This window comes from Mycothermus thermophilus (genome assembly GCF_041956435.1).
Source record: "Mycothermus thermophilus strain CBS 625.91 unplaced genomic scaffold VTJ04scaffold_5, whole genome shotgun sequence".
NCBI lineage: Eukaryota > Fungi > Ascomycota > Sordariomycetes > Sordariales > Chaetomiaceae > Mycothermus > Mycothermus thermophilus.
Window position 1 is genome coordinate 3,538,123 of NW_027191431.1, and position 15,204 is coordinate 3,553,326.

Below are 15,204 nucleotides of genomic sequence, written 5' to 3' on the forward strand. Positions count from 1 at the left end.
ACAGGTAGTCAACTGGTGAAGGTCGGTTGGTGTCATTGGGAAACACGCGAGGTTCTTGACGCATACGCATTGCTTCGGGGATGAAGAACAACCTTTCTTGTGGTTGTTGTTTCCAACAACTTGACATCCTGGATTGCTGAGCTCCAAGAGATGTATCCTTGGACGTTGCTCATCCTACCTGCCTAGGTACCCAAAGCACTTACATACCTAAGGTACCTATGACTGTACGAGCAGTAGTTCTTCCCAAAGTCAGGTTGGATGTTCTGGCGCTCACCGGCGGGGCAGGCTACGGAGCCAGGTCGTTCTGGAACAGCCAGGACCCCACCAACCAGGTAGGTTCCATGTTCAGCCTGTTTGGAATGTCTCCTGACCTAGCGCGACACGGCCGTGCTCGGCTCTTGGAAGGTCTGTGAGAGTCTGCACCATCGGGGAGCGCGACAGCTTCGAAGCAACACCAGCGCATCAAGCCATGACGTGGTTGCAGCTGGGCAAGATAGTTTGGACATGGGGACCGGTGACACGACCAAGGCCAGACCTTGGCTGGAGCGCGCGGCAATGACGCAGTTCCACAAGGGGAAACAGCAATTTCCACCAATGCAGATAATCTTTCAGCCCCATCCCTCTCGGGATAGCGATAGTCGATAGTTATCTTGCCCAAAGCGGTCAGCTCTTGATATCAAGGGGCTCCCATCTTGTGTTCTCTATAGCTCATCTTTTCTTTCAGCTGCTGCTCTGCTTGCTTCCTCCAGACCAGCAATTCGCCAGCGTCAATTTCGATTCAAATGCCCATCATTCTGTCATCTTCGTCGAAGCCAAATGTTCCAAGGCCCGGGCATTGTCCCAGTAGCCTGTCTCCACCACCAGCCAATTGACGCCCCAGTCGAGTGACGACACTGGGCGGCGATCTGACGATCGCGGACCGTCTCTGAAGGCATATTTCCAGTCTCGTCCCGCGAGTCGCCGTTCCTCGGAAAAGATACTTGACAACGATTGCATTGTTCTTTTCATCCAACAACTTCGTGCACTACACAGCTCGGTTTGCCTCTGGACGGATATCAGTCGCCGTTTGTCCCAGATCACCCTGAAGCTCTGCTCCAGGGGGCCGCATCAACCTCATCGAAGCAACACTCGATCGACACCGAAGGGAATCAACATTCCCCAACGTCAAGAACTGATCTTAGCTTGGTCGCATCGGAACGCGGACCGATCGAAATACCTAATACGTCAGCCGCAGCAATCGACATCAACCATCGGTTCGCTATCGGCGTTGGCAATTCTCCTCAGCTAGGAGCACCACAAGGCGAACGATCTGGTGTTCCAATGCTTCGAAATCCCGTACTTTCTAGTCAAAAGCAACGCACGTTCGGACTACCCGGCCGCCATTTTGAACAAGGGACATAAACATGCCTGGAACTATTCACTGCACGATGGAGCATTCCAACGCCATGGACGACCTTGAACCGGCCACCAAGTCGGTGCGGTTCTACCCACACCACATCGGTGACATCGCACTTCACAAGTATCTACTTCTCTACGAACAGCACGAATTTCTGCTCCAGCATCTCAATGAGCTACGCCCGTTGCGCCAGGCCTCTCTCTGCACCCCCGTTTCTCCGAACCCCGCCGAGCTCCCGACACGCCGTGTGTCCTGTTCAGCCGATGCCCCGGTCATTCCGCGACGACGAGCACATCGCAATAGCGGCGGTGACTTGTCGCTGCGCTCTGGCAAATCGACATATCGCACCGCCATCCACGGCGACAATGACAATCATGAGCTGAGCTTGGAGGAAGAAGTTGCCCTCGAGGAAGCCAAGCTTTGTGACGTCAACGAGGGGATGAAACGGGCTCTTACGGAATTACTCAACTGTGAAACGGTGCGTGCAGACGCCGCCTTTCGAACTTGGGTACAGTCCCGGCTCATGGATACGGAGCGTGAGCTACGGAGTGGGAGGAGGAGGCGAAGTGCACCATCTTGAAAAGTGGTGGATGTTTGAGTGCAGACATGGAAAAGGATGAGGTGTCAAAGGACTTTCTTTGCTTTTGGAGTTTCCTCCAAACACTAAGTACGGCCTTCAACGGGTGCACAGCACCGTATGGCTCTTAGTGTGTGGCTCTTAGTATCATGTATAGTAATTATCGGCTTTTGGCGGACGGATGGAGTTTGGGGTCTCAGGGTTCGAAAAACCTAATAACAAGAAATATTTCCCCCTGTATCTTGCTGCCTTACCTAGTGCGTGAGCGTCTTCCAGGCTCTCATCATTCCCCCAACGACGGATCCAGGATTCCTCGGCGAAGGGTTCACTCAAGTAACCCTAACCCTCTTATTTGGACTCCCAAGCTCGGATCCTGGAGCTCTGGCCAAGATACGCGATTCAAGGGACCGGAGGTGGACTTCTCACTCCAACAAACTCGGACCCTAAACCACGTCAGAATAGCCATCAAACACCACCCTCTTGTTGCGACCCAGCATTGATCAAGGACGTGTTCGATTCGAGCTTTCGAACTTCGGCGATCCGACAGCTAGATTATGCAACAAACTTAGCCAGGTCTTCAACATGTCTGTCCTAATTGAAACGAGCGCGGGCGATATCGTGATCGACCTTCTGGTCGATTATGTGCCCAAGATGTGCGAAAAGTGCGTGTCAACTGCTTCTCTTGTCTGAAAAGTGACGCTACTGACACTTGAATTCCTATGGATAGTTTCCTCAAGCTCTGCAAGGTCAAATACTACAACTTCTCGCCCATCCATTCAGTCCAAAAGAACTTCTCCTTCCAGACCGGCGATCCTCTGGGACCAATGTCTCCTCAATCAGACGGCGGCAGCTCCATCTGGGGCTTGATATCCGGCGACCCAGCCGACAAGACATTTCCAGCCCTCTTCCATCCAAAGCTTAAGCACCTCGAGCGAGGCACCGTCAGCATGGCCACCGTACCGCATCCCACAGACCCCGATGAACGGCTCGCGGGGTCTCAATTCATTGTCACATTGGGTGACAAAACCGACTATTTGGATGGAAAGGCTGCCATCTTCGGCAAAGTTGTCGAGGGTTTCGACGTGCTCGAGAAGATCAACGATGCAATCGTCGATGATCGTGGCCATCCTCTGGTCGACATCCGCATCAAGCATACCGTTGTGCTCGACGACCCTTATCCCGATCCTCCTGGCCTGCGGGAGCCAAGCAGCTCGCCTCCGCCTACAAAAGCCCAGCTCGCCACCGTTCGGATTGCGGAGGATGAGCAATTGCTTGATCCAGAGGCCGACGAACAAGCCGCCGCGGAGGCAGAGCGGAAGCGCAGGGAACGCGAGGCTGCGGCCCAAGCTCTTACGCTTGAAATGATGGGAGACCTCCCGTTTGCCGAGGTTAAGCCACCCGAAAACGTTCTTTTTGTCTGCCAATTGAACCCAGTGACCACAGATGAGGATCTTGAGCTGATCTTTAGCCGGTTCGGCAAGATCCTCAGCTGCGAGGTCATCCGCGACAAAAAGACGGGCGACAGCCTCCAGTACGCTTTCATAGAGTTTGAAGAACAGAGAAGCTGCGAGGAGGCATACTCCAAAATGGACAATGTCCTTATCGACGACCGCCGGATCCACGTTGACTTCTGTCAGAGCGTCAGCCGGTTGAGCGAGGCCTGGCGCAAGGAGACGAATGAAAAGAGGAGGGCTGCAGCGGCACGCAAACGTGGCGGCGGGTGGGGAGGCGTCCAGGAACTGGAAAAGCGACGACAATATCGCAACGAACATGTCGAACACACTGACGACCACAAGTATCAGATGGTGCATGGCATGGAAGATCTACACAGCCGCCACTCCCGGGACACGCGCCGTAATGATGACCACAGAGAGGGGCGTGATGACCGTACGAGTGACATGAGACGGCGCAGCAGGAGCCCCAGGAGAGACCGCGCCCGTGGCTCTTATCACGACCGTCCTCGAAATGAAGACCGCTGGGAAGATCGCGGGCACGACCGCACGGAAAGAGGCAGTCGGGGTCGGGATCGTGATCGGGATCGTGATCGGGACCGCGGCCACAGACGAGATCGTGATCGAGACAGGTCAAAAGATCGCGGGAGAAGCCGCGATCGGGAGCGTCACCGCGATAGGGATTGGGACAGGCACCAAGGCTTGGACCGGCGCAGGTGATGCGTGAATCTCCGATACGTTCCGTGGCGGCAGGAGCCTGGGTGTTGGGCCCAGAGGCTGGGTTGCGCAACATAACCCCCTCCATCGCCTTGTTCACTCAGTCTGCCAGGACACAACCCCATGCCTCGTCCGGGGTGGTTGCGTTCCTTGCCCATTCGGGCAGCATTCTGTTGGGGACATGATGGCAACTCTTAGCCCTCTTTTCGCCGTCTCGGTCCAGGCCGTGAGATCTCAGCCTCTTGACGCGCCGTCCGTGTCTCATACGTGCGAGTGAACTCTAACTCCGCATTGGCTATTCTGTGCGAGGGACCTGCGCAATGGTTATCGACATGTACCGGCCTGGTTTTGATCGTGGGGCTCAGCCAGCCCTTCTCATTTGCCATCGTCCATTCCCCCCCCTCTGAGCTTCGGGCATTCCATATGGCAACGTCTTCTGTGTTTGGACGGTCGGCATCGCGACGCGCTCAATGTCCCCCACCCAGATGTCGTGAGCTGCAACAGTCTGTCGTCCGTTTAGTGGCCAGTCCCCGCGTTACCATATACGAGATTAATCTGCGTGTTGCAACCAGATGACATTGCCCTCTGCAATCGTCAAGGTCAGGTACTTGCTGTCTCGGCTCTTTGCAGGTACCAGGCGCTCTTGGTCATCTTCGAGCACCAAACACCCTTCTTTTCCCCACACCCCATCGACTTTGAAACAGCGCGTGCAGCCCTAGGATTGCGCCTCGTCTATGTTCCGCACCGGGATGTCTCAACAGCGCTCCCCGAGACCCTTAGCTCAGCGGCCATCAGCATCGGGCCGTATCGTTTTTTGCCAACACCAGCCGAGAAGATTTCATGCAAACACCATACATCCACCCATCCCGCTGAGTCTGCTGGTGTGTTGATGAGTGTTGCAGTGTTAGCGTTCCCGTCCCTCTTGACCCAACTTGGACGCCACGCGGTATCCCTGCGGCTTCTCCCGAGAGGCTTGCGTGTTCCGCGGAGGATCCATAAGGCAGCCAGCTTGGCCACTTGTGCATCAACCTCCAACCCATCTTCCGCTTCGGTGTACATGAGCCAAAACACGGCGAAGATGCACGCCCCTGCTGGTGGCCATGTTCAGAAAGAGAATGGAAAGCCACTCGAGAAACCCAACGATGACTTCCAGTGACCTGCATGGCTCTGCCCCCACACCTTCCTTAGGTCTCTAGCTCGTTTCATGCCAATAATAACACCCACAACCCGCCGTAGAGCACTGTGGAGGGGAAGGACGCCGGTGGGGATCTACGGCTTCCCGCTTCGATGATGATTCTTGGATCTGGATTATGTGTCATGAAGCAGCCCCCCGATGCCATGTCTACGGCAACGCGCAGCTTGACGGTCTTGACTCTTGGAGTCGGTTGAAAGAAACCTCCTGACGGGCCGGTCACGGACGCCACAAGGCCAGCTTGGTTTACACCGCTCGGCCCGTGTGTGACAGCCACTCGACAGTTTTGTTTCCTATCTGTCGCCGACGACCCTGCGCATATGTTGTAACCACTTTCAAACGTTTGTTTATTGCGAGAGGGTGACGTGGTTGGAACTCTTTGAGCATTTAGTTGTTTACCCTGGAACCTCCTCGGACAGAGATACACCCTCAACTTGCGTTGACTGACCCGGGCTCTGGGTTACCAGCGGAGTGACCTCATTATTTGTATAGTCCGCCTACGTGACACTCCTGGGCCACACCATTCTCCCCTTGCTCAGTGTCTTGAGGCCGTATTGGAAGAATATAGGAGGTGTCCTCGAGACTTTCATCCGTGCCTGCCAAAACCCAGGTTTTGCCCTCAGCCTTGGCTTTGGTTCTTTGGTCATGGTGATACGTATGGGCATTTTTGCGGAGCCGGAAAGGTCTTCGCTTCCCCTGAACACGACACAAGCACGTCAGTTTGCTGGTGCTTGAATCGGCACTCTATCCCCCGTTTCTGAGCTTCCAGATGTCTCCAAGCGTCGTTACCTGAGTCGGGAACCTGCATGGCTGGCAGCGAACAACTTGACAGCGTGTCTTGCCAGGAAATTCTGCAAGCATCCGGACCCAATCCTCCGTGACCGCACCTTTGTGCTCTCTCCTCCAGGTCAACTCAGTCGAGGATTGAGGACGAGTCTGTTGTGCCATGAAGGGGGGTGGGTGGTATGGGCTCAACACCCACTGGTGTGCTCACCGCACCACTGCACTCCGACCATGGTTATCCCTAGATGCACCAGGGAGACCAGTCCTGGCTCGTTCAAACATGCCACAAATTCGAATCAGCCCATAGGCAGTGTACAATTTCTGTGAGGCCCTCGTTGCGTTACGCATGTGCGCCCTGACCTAAACCCTGCTGGCTCTGTCGACATCTTGAGCAAGCATAAGTTTACTCACTTGAAGGCATCTTGTTGTGCGTCGCAATACACTACTACATAGACGCATGGTCCGTCTTCTATCAACCGTGGGAGTGGACAGGCCCTAATTCTAGCGTCACGGAAAGACGCATAAAGCCATAGGGGTTGCGGCCAGGCATACTTTCTACAGTTTCCAGGCACGAGACCATCCGCAAAGACAGACAGATGTTCAGTCTGACCCGGAAACCGGGAAGATTGCCGCGGTCCCGGGAGATGAGATGTTTGACAAGCACTTACATGCTCTAACTAATGCAGCCAAGTCATATGCTACATTTCCTTCGTAAACGCAGTGGTACAGTGTCTCTGAAATTGCTAGCTGTGTCAGCCATTGCTGTTGAGTGACCTCAGTTTGTGAACGCCTGGGTTGCGACGAAGCAAGGCTTCCAGGTGGAAAAACGATTAATACAGCGCCACCAGATCAAGAGAAAGAATGCCATGAAATGAAGGGCTCCAGGCTGGCTCGAGGGAATCTTGAACCTTACAAGCCCTCACTTTTGGAACGCCTTCTCTTGTCTGCATGTGGTGTCCACGTGTGGCTGCAGCTTGCCGGAGGTCCCCGAGATACGTACGAGAGACCCAACCTGAACTACAGGCGGACTGAGGTGACTTTCATCGTCGTGTATTAGGAGGTACACCTGTACTTGGTTGTTCCTAATGTAAGAACGTATCTCAAGCTGTATAAACCCCCCGGGAGGTTCGTAAATATTACCGTACATACATGATTTCCATGCTCCCTGTATCACCAACGGCGCACAGTGACAGACGCCAGCTACATTACGGCCCTCGAATATCAGTTCCGTGACTCTGGAGAATGAGTACCGAAGTACATACCTACATGTGTAAGGCGCGAACTTGGCACCGACAGCTCCGGTCCAACGTGACCATCTGTCCTGAAAGCTCGCAGTAATAGAGAGTTATTAAATCACTCCCGCAGTGAGCTTTCTTCTCCATCATTCCCGAGGTGAAAGCTTGGACATTGCTCCGTTGCCGCCTCGTCTTTCCAAAACTAGTGCCTTACGCCACACAGCGTTTTTAAGCAAACAGACACACTTATCGCCGACGGAAGAACCCATGTCAGGAGGTGCCTGTCTGGAGGATCATTTTTAGCAAAATCCGTTTGGGCGCTTCAAGCTAAACGGGCCTTGCCTACGATGATTGGCCATCTGATGCACTCTTCAATGGCGCTGCCGTTGTCTTTTCCTAATCTGAACTTCGTGCTTCGTCTCACGAATTCGCACACATTTCTCCTCGTTGATCGGTGTTTCTTACCTGGTAGCCTTTTAATCCTTGAATCTCATGGAAGCCATCGACAGTCCACCAAAAGGGCATCCAGCTCACACTCTACAGTGTTATCATGGCGGTGTTAGTTCATCTGTCAGGAAGATATGTATCTAAAGGAGTTTGGCAGCAGATCATGTGGATGGCCTGATAACTGCTGACTCCAAGCGTGGTGTTCGGAAGCTTTGGGCGAGCCAATTTCATTCATCCTTCGGACTACCTGGTAGGAGCCAACCGCAGGTGAGAGTTCCACGAAGGTTATCCAATGTTTTTACTTTCAGACAAGAAGGCCCAATCCTATTCCTCCCCTAATCTTCCCCAGCCATCAAGATCAGGGGATGCAGCTTTCCGGTATCAGAGATGGGAGCACCTATCTCGTCAATATCTGCCCCGGATCTAGAATGTAAGGATGCCTGCATCCGCAAGAACACACCGGGCGTTTGTGAATGTGGAACCAATCCGAGAAGGAGCACAGAGTTTGACGAGGGCTCAGAAGCCCCGTGTCACTTCGTTTGACCCCCAGCAATGAAGATTTAGCTTGTTGCTGAATGCTGTGTTCTCCCACACTTCAAATTAGTGCTCGACACCTGGGTGGTAAATCCAAGCAGGCCGCTATATCACGAGGTTCATCCCGTATTTTCCTTGTTTCATCCTGTTTCCATATCTTATTGTCCGGTCCTGATGAGAGCATCTGACAAAACATTTCTGTCGAATTAAACCATCGATACAACAAACGCACCATTGATCCTCCTCCATCTTTCATGTCCATCAGAAGCCGCATGCGACAGACTCGTGACTTATCTCACTTTTCCCACACCGTGTTCGCTGACCACGCGGATAAAGCGAGCTGAACTTCGACAATAACGAACAATCCTCGGAGGGTGGAAGTTGCAGGACAGGCCGGGAACCTGTGGTCAACTCTCGCTTCCAGGCTGTTTCTCCGCGGTCAGGTATGTCTCAGCCCACACCAAGCCCTTTGGCAAAGTAAAGGGTGCCATCTTGATTCATCAGGTCCAGTGCCGGATCCCTTTCGGCCGGGTCGTGCAAGGTCAGCGAAGGAAGGCAGATACTTCGCTACACAGGGTGGCCGCGGGCTTGTTGTCTGAGTGAGAGAACCGCTCCTGTTATGAAATGTCACTCATTTTGCATAGGTTTCTTAGTCAGGCATTCATCGATACGAGCCAAACCACATCCCCATCTCCTTGCCATTCTTCGACCAAAACTCCGGCACCTCGTACTATTCCCATTAGCAGCATTGCTTGTTTCATCCGGCATCACAACTCCTGGTTCAACTGTAGGCACCAGGCTTCTTGCTTGCACCCTTACTTTGTCTCCTGTCTTTGCTTTTCAAGTGACGGGACGAGGGTTGGGCGAGTCGTAGTTCCGATACTCGATACCAGGACCGTACTTGATACTGGCATCGGGCAGCAGGAGCTCAAGACCGGAGAGAAAAAGAAGAGTCAAGCTTCAAGGTGGTTGCATGGACAATGGTATCCAAGGCATGCTATAACACCGCCAACGACGGAAGAAGATATAGCCGTCCCCTCAATACACCGTACTTTCCGCTGCCCGAGCGACGGTTCCCTCTCCCTTCACACGACTCTCGCGTCATCAACATGGCCGACCAACCCGAACCAGACTCGGCACCTCAGAGGAAGAGGATCGCTGTCGCGGTAAGTTGTTACTCCCAAATGTTGTCCACGTCCAGTCTCCATCCACCCACACAGACCTCGAAGTCCTTAAGGGTGAGGTCTCTGCGGTAAGTGATATGATAACTATTCCTGCTAACGTTTGGTTGTGTCCACACCAGTGTGGTCGTTGCAGGAAGAGAAAAATCCGCTGCAGCGGCGATCCTGGGCAGGGTCAACCTTGTTCCAACTGCAAAAATGCCGGCGTGGACCAATGCCAATTCCTGCGGGTAAGCATACCATGATCGCCTCGTTGTCTAGGAGTGACGAAGGGCACGGCTGATGGCGCCCAGGTTTCGTCTCGAGAGGCACCCTTGCGCCATGATGCTGGGGACTTTGGATACAGCCTCCTCGACGCCAGGGCATTTGCCACCAAAACGCCAGTCGGGACCGGTTTGGCCTACACACACGAGCAGCTACCCACCTTAGGCTCGGGCGATGGTATCGGCTCTTTCCGGGGGGGTAGTTCATCCTACGCATACACGCCTGCTCAGAAAGTCGCGACTTATTACCCATCCATACACCCGTATGGAACTCCGTATCCTGAAGATTTCGCGTTTGCACTCGGCGTCCCAGGGACTTCAGCAAGCCCGCTCAGCACGGAGGCTGTCCCCATCATCCATGGGCAGTGGAGCTCGACGGCACGGCCGAAGTACAGTAATATGTATATGGATCCAGAGGGACCTTATGGGAGCTACAGCAACAACAGCAGCAGTATGCTGCAGAGAACGCAACAGCCCCTCGATCCTGACTCCTCCGGCCTTTCTTTTCCGGGGGTTGCGGCATCTCTGCCACTCCCCAGCACTCCAGCTCCGGACAGGCTGCTTCCGAACCTAGCTGGACGCCCATCCCCGTTGCAATACACACCCGGCCCTGCTGCTCCAAACAAGGTCGCAGCGCATTCGTCTGTCGGCGGCAGTACCTTAGCGGATGTTTCGAGCAGCGCAGCAAGCTATACCCATGCTTTCGATGCATCCGGGCTTCCATACGAAACTGATCGTGTCTTGGATGGCCAAAGTTCGGCCTTGGATATGAGCGCGTACACGACCTCGGGCCGACGGGAGTCGGTAGGTGGTGCAGGGACGAGTGCAAATGCAAGAGAGGGAACATCGGCCACCCGCCCGCAGGGAGCAGGGTCATTTGTGTCAGGCGGAAATATTTCAGAATCCGCTTCACACCACAACACCCAGGGCCACTCAGATCAGCACCATAATCAGCAGCGGCAAGCAGCAGAGTCAAGTTACATGCGCGTCAACGAGACATCACGACCTGGCAGCGCGACAAGTTCGGCGCAAAGCATCCTCCCTGGCGTACACTTGCTTGCCACTGGGTGCAACAATCTGGGCGGACACAACCTCCACATGGATGAGAGACCCAGCGCCGTGGTTAGCCGTCATTGATTCTTGCCCGGTTGCAGATGCACTGGGTAAAGGGCCTCCGAGTGATACCTGGAGCTGGCATGGAAACAAGCCGATGAATGACCTCCATGTTGGTGTGTCCCCCTTATGAGGTGGTCTAACATTGCATTCACAGGCTTACATAGACATTCACATTCCTCTGAGATTCTTAGCAGATGAAAAAAACTGGAAGCGAAGTGTGTTCTCAAGAAAAGATTTCATAGCTAATGCTTCATCTGGTCGCTAATACACTCGTCCGTTCCTCCTGTATCATTGTCACTTGGTACACTGTGCTCTACCTCTTGAGACTGCGATCTTTTCAGCTAAACAACACTCTGTAGCCGACTTACCGTGGTAATGCTCTCACCTATCGCATTGCCCTGACCACCGAATGGTAGCATGAGCTTATGACATTGCGGTTTCCAATCCTGCCTGAAATGGGTGTGTTTGGTCTGTAACCTGGAAGTGATAAGGCAGCGGTCTGATTTTGTCCTCTGCAAGGACAATTTGTGTAATATGGGACGCTAGTCCGTCTTGTGGCCTGCCCTGATTGTCGGGCCAAGGCATGTTAGAAGAGAAATGAGACGCCGTTGCCGAAGTCAGAACAAGGTTTGAGTGGCCCAATCGGAGTGCGTTTCGAATAACTCAGCCATCCGTGAGAGCAACTTGGAAATGCCGGAATCGCCGCTCTTCCCTTGAACCGCCGAAGCTCTTCAACATTCCCGCTGGATATGGATTATCTCCAAAGTGCTGCATTCCATGGATCACGCGCAAGTCATTCGATTCTGCTGGCAGTGCCTGCAAGGAGACCCCGCTCCTGATTTTCCTGAACCGGACCAGCTTCGCCAAGAGCGAGTACAAGAGTTCATCCACGCCCACCTATTTAGCGATGAGATACCCTTGCGCCCGCCGGTACGATATAGAGTCAGGATCTTGAAACAGCTCATATCCAAGATTGAGGATTCCATTGAAGACTGGGAACAGCATGTAAGTGACAATGTTGCTTGGGATCTTGGAACCCCAGACTGACAACGCAGGGGGACAGGGCATCTCTGACAATCTGACGAATGTGCTGGCGAGCTTGTTGTCCCAGCCGTTACCTACGGAGACTGAGGCTGCTCAACAAAGGGAATACGTTGTATACCACCTCTCACTCCTTCAGGGCCAATATCCGCTCGGCAACACCACGCCTCGCATCAACCTTCTGGAATCTCGGGCATTGATCTCGGCGGGCGGTACGACGGGCCTGCGTACCTGGGAAGCAGCTCTCCATATGGGCCAATACCTTTGCGCCCATCCATCCGTGGTTGCAAACAAGCGAGTTCTCGAGTTGGGAAGCGGAACAGGTTACCTTGCTGTTCTTTGCTCCAAGTTTCTGGGCGCGGCTCATGTCGTGGCCACGGATGGCTCAGAAGAGGTGGTCAGCCGTCTCGGAGACAGCTTCTTCTTGAACAGTCTGCAAGAATCACCAACTGTCTCGGCATCACAGCTCGCATGGGGCCGGTCCTGCCTCGGGGCGGAGTGGCTTGACGACGGAGTGGACGTCATTCTGGGTGCGGATGTCACCTACGACGCGAGCGTGATCCCGGCATTGGTTGCGACCATCAATGACATGGCGACTCGGTTTCCAGGACTGTCTGTCTTGATTGCAGCGACGGAGCGAAACAAGGAGACTTTTGATAAGTTTCTTGACATTTGTGGAAAAAGGGGTTTCGCTGTGAGCCATGAACCGTTCCCAGTACCTCCGAGGAGCGAGCAGAAGGGACCCTTTTACAACGATGCGAGCCCAATCCACATTTGCAAGTTGAGCATGTAGCCTGCTCATTAATACACTTCATTTGGTTCATATGAACGTCATGAGTTTGTCTGGTCTGGGTGGGAGAGGGCTGAAGTGAACGAGCTCAGGTGTTCTCCGTTGATGGGGTTGGGACATTGGCCGCCCCACTTGCTGATTTTGGTTGGTTGACCCAGAGCCTCAGCGATTGCCCTGAAGATTGGTTGCCTTGAATTTCAGGCCCCACACTTTTGTTTTTAGGGCTCGCACACAATTTCAGCCAACCGGAACCCATAATTTTTGGAGCCCCACTCTTGGCGCATCACCCTGCAAAAATCACCACGGCGAGGAAAATCCCACTTCAAACCTCCAGCCTCGAGATCGTGTGGAAGCATCGACAACATCCGACCACCATCCATCACACCGCCAAGATGGCTGACTCCGACTCTCCCGTCACGCTGCGCACGCGCAAGTTCCTTCGCAACCCTCTGCTTGGCCGGAAGCAGATGGTCGTGTGAGTGCCCTCATTTGACGCCGCCGCTCTGCCCCAATCCCCAAGTCCCAATCCGACCTTGCCCTCGAACACCGTGAGCGACCGAGCGAAGAGCATTGCCGTACGCAACAAACATGGCGATTGCGCGAGCTGCGGAACGGCTCGAGATGGACATCGCTGGGACTTGGACTTGCCAATGGTTTCTGGCTGGGACGCTCGGTGAACTCGATAACAGCTGACCCGTGTGACTTCGATTCGCAGTGACATCCTCCACCCCGGCCGTGCCAACATCTCCAAGGAGGAGCTCCGCGAGAAGCTGGCCACCATGTACAAGGCTCAGAAGGACCAGATCAGCGTCTTCGGTCTCCGGACTCAGTACGGTGGTGGCAAGACCACCGGTTTCGCCCTGATCTACGACTCCCCCGAGGCGATGAAGAAGTTCGAGCCCCAGTACAGGCTTGTCCGCGTCGGTCTGGCCACCAAGCCCGAGCGTGCGAGCAGGCAGCAGCGTACGTTCCCTTTGGAGATGCCACGTCGACGGTCGCTTGAAGCGACAGATGGGAGCTTGTGGCTAACATTGGGGTTTCTCCCCCCATACAGGCAAGCAGCGCAAGAACAGGCAGAAGACTCTGCGCGGCACGGCGAAGGTCAAGGGTGCCAAGGCGAAGAAGGAGAAATAAACGGCTGGCGTTTCTTTTTTTGGCGTCGTCTGCGGTATCGGGCATCATGGGAAGGACGATGGCTGTGGCTTTGTGCATTATTTCCCCGGGCCGCTGGTCGCATCCGGCACAGTTTACGCCGAGAGATGTGCGACACCGCGACTTTACGGGAGGCGTGATGGTCGGGGTTACGATGGTTCAGGCAAAACCATAGCATTCAATACAGGGCGTCGTCGGTTACCAATCCAGGCCGCGTCGTGGACACGCCATGGCACACTCTGCCCCAGACTTTTCCGCCTTGAGGATTCCCATGTGATGTTCACCGTCGATTGCTCAGTCGGTATCCTCCCACTGCTGCAGAACGAGGTCAACTCTGGAGATGGATGGGATTCCGATCAGGCGTGCTTGGGCGAAGGCCGTGCGTCTTTCATTGCGCATAGCTATGGATGATGGCATGGGAGTGGAAGTCGGGGAGCCGGGTGTCTCCATCATCCCAAGTCTGACCAACACAACCATTGAAGTAGGGAAATTTCGTAGAGGGGTTTGAAAGTACCCGAATGTCCCAGGTCATACCAGTCAGGGGTGCATGAGACAGGACTGTTCATCTGGGAACTTCATCTCCCCTGTCACGACCAGCTTCCAGTCCGTAGTAGCAAACTGTCAGGGAATAGGGCGTTGTCAGGGGAGATGATCAGAGTCTGTAGAATAAGGGTGACCACTGTGTTGGATTCTATCCTCTGTGGATTGAGAAGACTGAACCTTGAGGAGGGAGGAATTCTCAAGGACCGAGAGGTCGGGCGGGTTTCTTTTACCTGTCCAGTCGACCCCACTTCACAGGTGAATCTACCAATCAGTCTCTGCGTACCTGACAAACCCGCTGTTATCGTAGATGAAAGTCATCCTCCTCGGACAACTGCACGGTCTCAGATGGGTTGTATAGGTGATTCCGCTCAACCTCTGCAGATCGAGGGTTGCAATAGACAGCTTCGGCTGGGGCGTGTGTGAGACCTTTTGCAGCTTCGTAAGACTGAGGGATATATTGGAGCAAGTTGGTATTCAGCACAAGGTTGCCATCAGGGTCACGGATCCTAGTTGCAAGCCAGATCGAGGGTAGTAGGACCTTGTCGTACCAAAGCAACATATGTTCTTTGGAAATGAGAACGCGTTCGAGGGGGTTTTTCTTCTCAGAGAGGGTAGTCTCGTAGCGGTAGAGCCAGGGGAAGAAGACGTATATCATCATGCCCTCCCAGCCTTGGACCTGACCAATACAGTAATGGGGTACAGTGTAGAGAGGTACGGTCTTCCAGCGGCGGTCGGCCGAGTCTTCAGGGGGTAGGACGCTAATTGCGATATGGACGTTCGTAGTAA

At 54.1% G+C, this 15,204-nt stretch overlaps 6 protein-coding genes across 6 annotated transcripts; 5 read left to right on the forward strand and 1 right to left on the reverse strand.

Annotated features, from left to right (window-relative positions):
* Nucleotides 1-782: 782 nt before the first annotated feature.
* Nucleotides 783-1,288, forward strand: VTJ04DRAFT_8387 (uncharacterized protein; the record flags this gene model as incomplete). Its single annotated transcript, XM_069366818.1, has 2 exons — nucleotides 783-818; nucleotides 881-1,288. The coding sequence occupies 2 exons, from the start codon at nucleotides 783-785 to the stop codon at nucleotides 1,286-1,288; spliced, it is 444 nt and encodes a 147-aa protein (XP_069217715.1).
* Nucleotides 1,289-1,403: 115 nt separating this feature from the next.
* VTJ04DRAFT_8388 (uncharacterized protein) lies at nucleotides 1,404-1,976 on the forward strand (the record flags this gene model as incomplete). Its single annotated transcript, XM_069366819.1, has 1 exon — nucleotides 1,404-1,976. One exon carries the CDS (start codon nucleotides 1,404-1,406, stop codon nucleotides 1,974-1,976), a length of 573 nt encoding a protein of 190 aa, XP_069217716.1.
* A 26-nt stretch (nucleotides 1,977-2,002) lies between these two features.
* On the forward strand, nucleotides 2,003-5,297 carry VTJ04DRAFT_8389 (uncharacterized protein; the record flags this gene model as incomplete). The annotated part of the gene is made up of 5 exons (XM_069366820.1): nucleotides 2,003-2,103; nucleotides 2,543-2,635; nucleotides 2,701-3,827; nucleotides 3,889-4,147; nucleotides 4,772-5,297. 5 exons carry the CDS (start codon nucleotides 2,003-2,005, stop codon nucleotides 5,295-5,297), a joined length of 2,106 nt encoding a protein of 701 aa, XP_069217717.1.
* A 4,144-nt stretch (nucleotides 5,298-9,441) lies between these two features.
* On the forward strand, nucleotides 9,442-12,726 carry VTJ04DRAFT_8390 (uncharacterized protein; the record flags this gene model as incomplete). The annotated part of the gene is made up of 7 exons (XM_069366822.1): nucleotides 9,442-9,498; nucleotides 9,553-9,584; nucleotides 10,532-10,580; nucleotides 10,704-10,898; nucleotides 11,706-11,897; nucleotides 11,956-12,545; nucleotides 12,618-12,726. 7 exons carry the CDS (start codon nucleotides 9,442-9,444, stop codon nucleotides 12,724-12,726), a joined length of 1,224 nt encoding a protein of 407 aa, XP_069217718.1.
* A 389-nt stretch (nucleotides 12,727-13,115) lies between these two features.
* VTJ04DRAFT_8391 (40S ribosomal protein eS24) lies at nucleotides 13,116-13,857 on the forward strand (the record flags this gene model as incomplete). The annotated part of the gene is made up of 3 exons (XM_069366823.1): nucleotides 13,116-13,198; nucleotides 13,439-13,686; nucleotides 13,778-13,857. 3 exons carry the CDS (start codon nucleotides 13,116-13,118, stop codon nucleotides 13,855-13,857), a joined length of 411 nt encoding a protein of 136 aa, XP_069217719.1.
* A 167-nt stretch (nucleotides 13,858-14,024) lies between these two features.
* VTJ04DRAFT_8392 (uncharacterized protein) lies at nucleotides 14,025-15,076 on the reverse strand (the record flags this gene model as incomplete). The annotated part of the gene is made up of 3 exons (XM_069366824.1): nucleotides 14,025-14,133; nucleotides 14,702-14,863; nucleotides 14,967-15,076. The coding sequence occupies 3 exons, from the start codon at nucleotides 15,074-15,076 to the stop codon at nucleotides 14,025-14,027; spliced, it is 381 nt and encodes a 126-aa protein (XP_069217720.1).
* Nucleotides 15,077-15,204: the final 128 nt, after the last annotated feature.